Source organism: Esox lucius, chromosome 7 (assembly GCF_011004845.1).
Source record: "Esox lucius isolate fEsoLuc1 chromosome 7, fEsoLuc1.pri, whole genome shotgun sequence".
NCBI classification, from domain to species: Eukaryota; Metazoa; Chordata; class Actinopteri; order Esociformes; family Esocidae; genus Esox; species Esox lucius.
Genome location: NC_047575.1, coordinates 16002601 through 16004737, shown reverse-complemented (window position 1 = coordinate 16004737; position 2137 = coordinate 16002601). Strand labels below are relative to the sequence as shown.

The window sequence follows — 2137 nt, the reverse complement described above, 5'->3', positions numbered from 1 at the left end:
AACTTGGGTTCGATGCAATCCTTATTTTTGGTGTGACTTAAAACTGTAAATGAGAAAGGTGTAATGTTTAGTGAGGTACATTAAGTGGGGACATTTATTTCCCAGGGTACCTTACAGGTAGGGCTACATTATGTTTATGCAAGATTTTAAGGACACTAAAAGCGAACTAGGTGATAAATCTAATTTGTGTTCCAGTTAAAGACTAGACCAATAGGGGAAATGAAGATTTCAAAACCTATGCTTTTGTTATTTATAGCCACTATGTTTTATCAGATGGGCTACATGTTACAATGAGTATTTCTAATTGTATACCTGATGAAACAGATCATACATAGGATATATCCATTGTCTAAATTATTAACAGTATTTTAACAAATGATTTTACCAATATGCTATGTAATTCTTGAATGGGGTTTGAGATTTAACATGATTTCACTTTCATTCATTTTGGAATAGAATTGTATTCACAATAATGTCACATGAGGTTTTTCTGTGTGAACTCCTTACCAAACAATTTGGTGAACGTGGTTTGTACTCTGCAGGGGTTAGCCACAGGAGGGTAGCTAAAGAAGTGCGTATCCTGCGCATGCTGGGTACTCATAAAAATGTTCTGTAGCTGCTAGATTGGGACATCACAAAGGGTAAGCCACATACTTTACAAGTTTATTTAGCAATTCTTGTTACTGCATTTTGTTCCAAGGCAAAAAGTGATACACGAATGTGGTGTGTATTTCCCCCCCCATAACTCCAGAACCTTACATGCTGATCCTGGAGTCAGTGAACAGTGGGACCCTGCGTAGTTTCCTACAAGGAAATCAAGACCAACTGAGCAAGGACAGTGAACTGCCACATCTCTTAATCACAACAGCATATCACATGCAATGAGACACCTGTGCTCCAAAATGGTACATTTGAAACAAGTTCTGTAATATAAAAATGTCAATGTGGTCATATGCAGTACATACAGTATTTCACTATAGTCCCTGTGAGCTCTGTTGTGCAATTGTTTGTGCTCAGGTGGTGCAGGGTGACCTAGCCGTCAGGAACATTATGGTGAACCATTTCCCCAGAGAGGTGAAGGTGGCAGAATGTGTACTGGCCAAAGACCTGACTCACACAAGGACCCGTTGCAGGATCCACAGAGGGAGCTATAATGTGAGAAGACTGTCTTAGTCACCCAGACACTGTGGCCAGATGGTGGCTACTATCTCAAACTTAAAAAAGATCTTTCAATTTGTTCCCAGCAAAATATGCCTCTTCGTTGGTACCCACCGGAGTACTTGAGAAACCACTACTACAGCTTCAAAGGGGATGTCTGGGCATTTGGCATTATGCTCTGGGAAATGCAAACATTTGGTAAGACCCAAAACAGAGCTGGAGAGGTACTGATTTAAATGCATTCACTAACCGTTATGATTCATTATTAGTAATGACTCATGAATGATTCATCTTAATTTAAGGGACCTTACCATATCCTAACCTGGAGACACCAGAGTTGGTAGTACGCCATGTCTGCTCTGGCTACAGAAACTCAGTACCTGAGACATGCAGGGCAGAGATGTAACGATTCCATTTTGGTTCATTTTAAATTGAATATTTATAGCTGCTAATGTCTACATGCACAATAGCAGAGCACTTCAAATGTACACCTTTGATTGTAGACTGCAGCTAATAAATGACTGCTGGCTGGAGAACCACGCTCAAAGGCCCACCTTCAACGATATAGTCAGGGTCCTGGAGAACATGCTGGAGAGCGATGCTGTGAGTTTCTTCATTCACCACCTGCATCTCATGTCCTTCTCTGTGGATATGAATGTACTCAAGAGGCAATTTTGGCATCCATAAAGTTCCCATTTAGTGCAGTTGCTTATATGTTTATATATTGTCTGCAGGATTATATTAAAGTGGAACACTGAGTCCTATTGGCCAATGTTGGATCTGGTGACCAATAATAAATCTGCTCCACTCTACTTGACTGAGACTGTAACAAGTCATTTGAATTACCATTACTACTATGTAGACCTACATTAAAGGATGCACCTCAAAAAGCTACTGATAATAAAATAACACATAATATTTTACATGGAGGATTTGGTGTATGAAATGTCAGTAAATAGTCTGCAATTGTTATGCAAGA

The 2137-nt window shown here is 39.6% G+C and overlaps 1 protein-coding gene across 1 annotated transcript; it reads left to right on the top strand.

The window, feature by feature from the left end:
* Positions 1–481: 481 nt before the first annotated feature.
* On the top strand, positions 482–1887 carry LOC109615956 (fibroblast growth factor receptor homolog 1-like). The gene is made up of 6 exons (XM_020048172.1): positions 482–641; positions 752–905; positions 1018–1155; positions 1245–1356; positions 1461–1560; positions 1662–1887. Exons 2-6 carry the CDS (start codon positions 882–884, stop codon positions 1843–1845), a joined length of 558 nt encoding a protein of 185 aa, XP_019903731.1. The 5' UTR covers positions 482–641; positions 752–881; the 3' UTR covers positions 1846–1887.
* The last annotated feature ends 250 nt before the right edge of the window (positions 1888–2137 follow it).

Bases quoted from the DNA above. Each gene is read 5' to 3' on its own strand.
- LOC109615956 (XM_020048172.1), top strand. From the start codon at position 882: ATGAGACACCTGTGCTCCAAAATG. The intron at 906-1,017 runs GTACATTTGAAA...GTTTGTGCTCAG, and splicing joins GACACCTGTGCTCCAAAATG to GTGGTGCAGGGTGACCTAGC. The intron at 1,357-1,460 runs GTAAGACCCAAA...TCTTAATTTAAG, and splicing joins CTGGGAAATGCAAACATTTG to GGACCTTACCATATCCTAAC.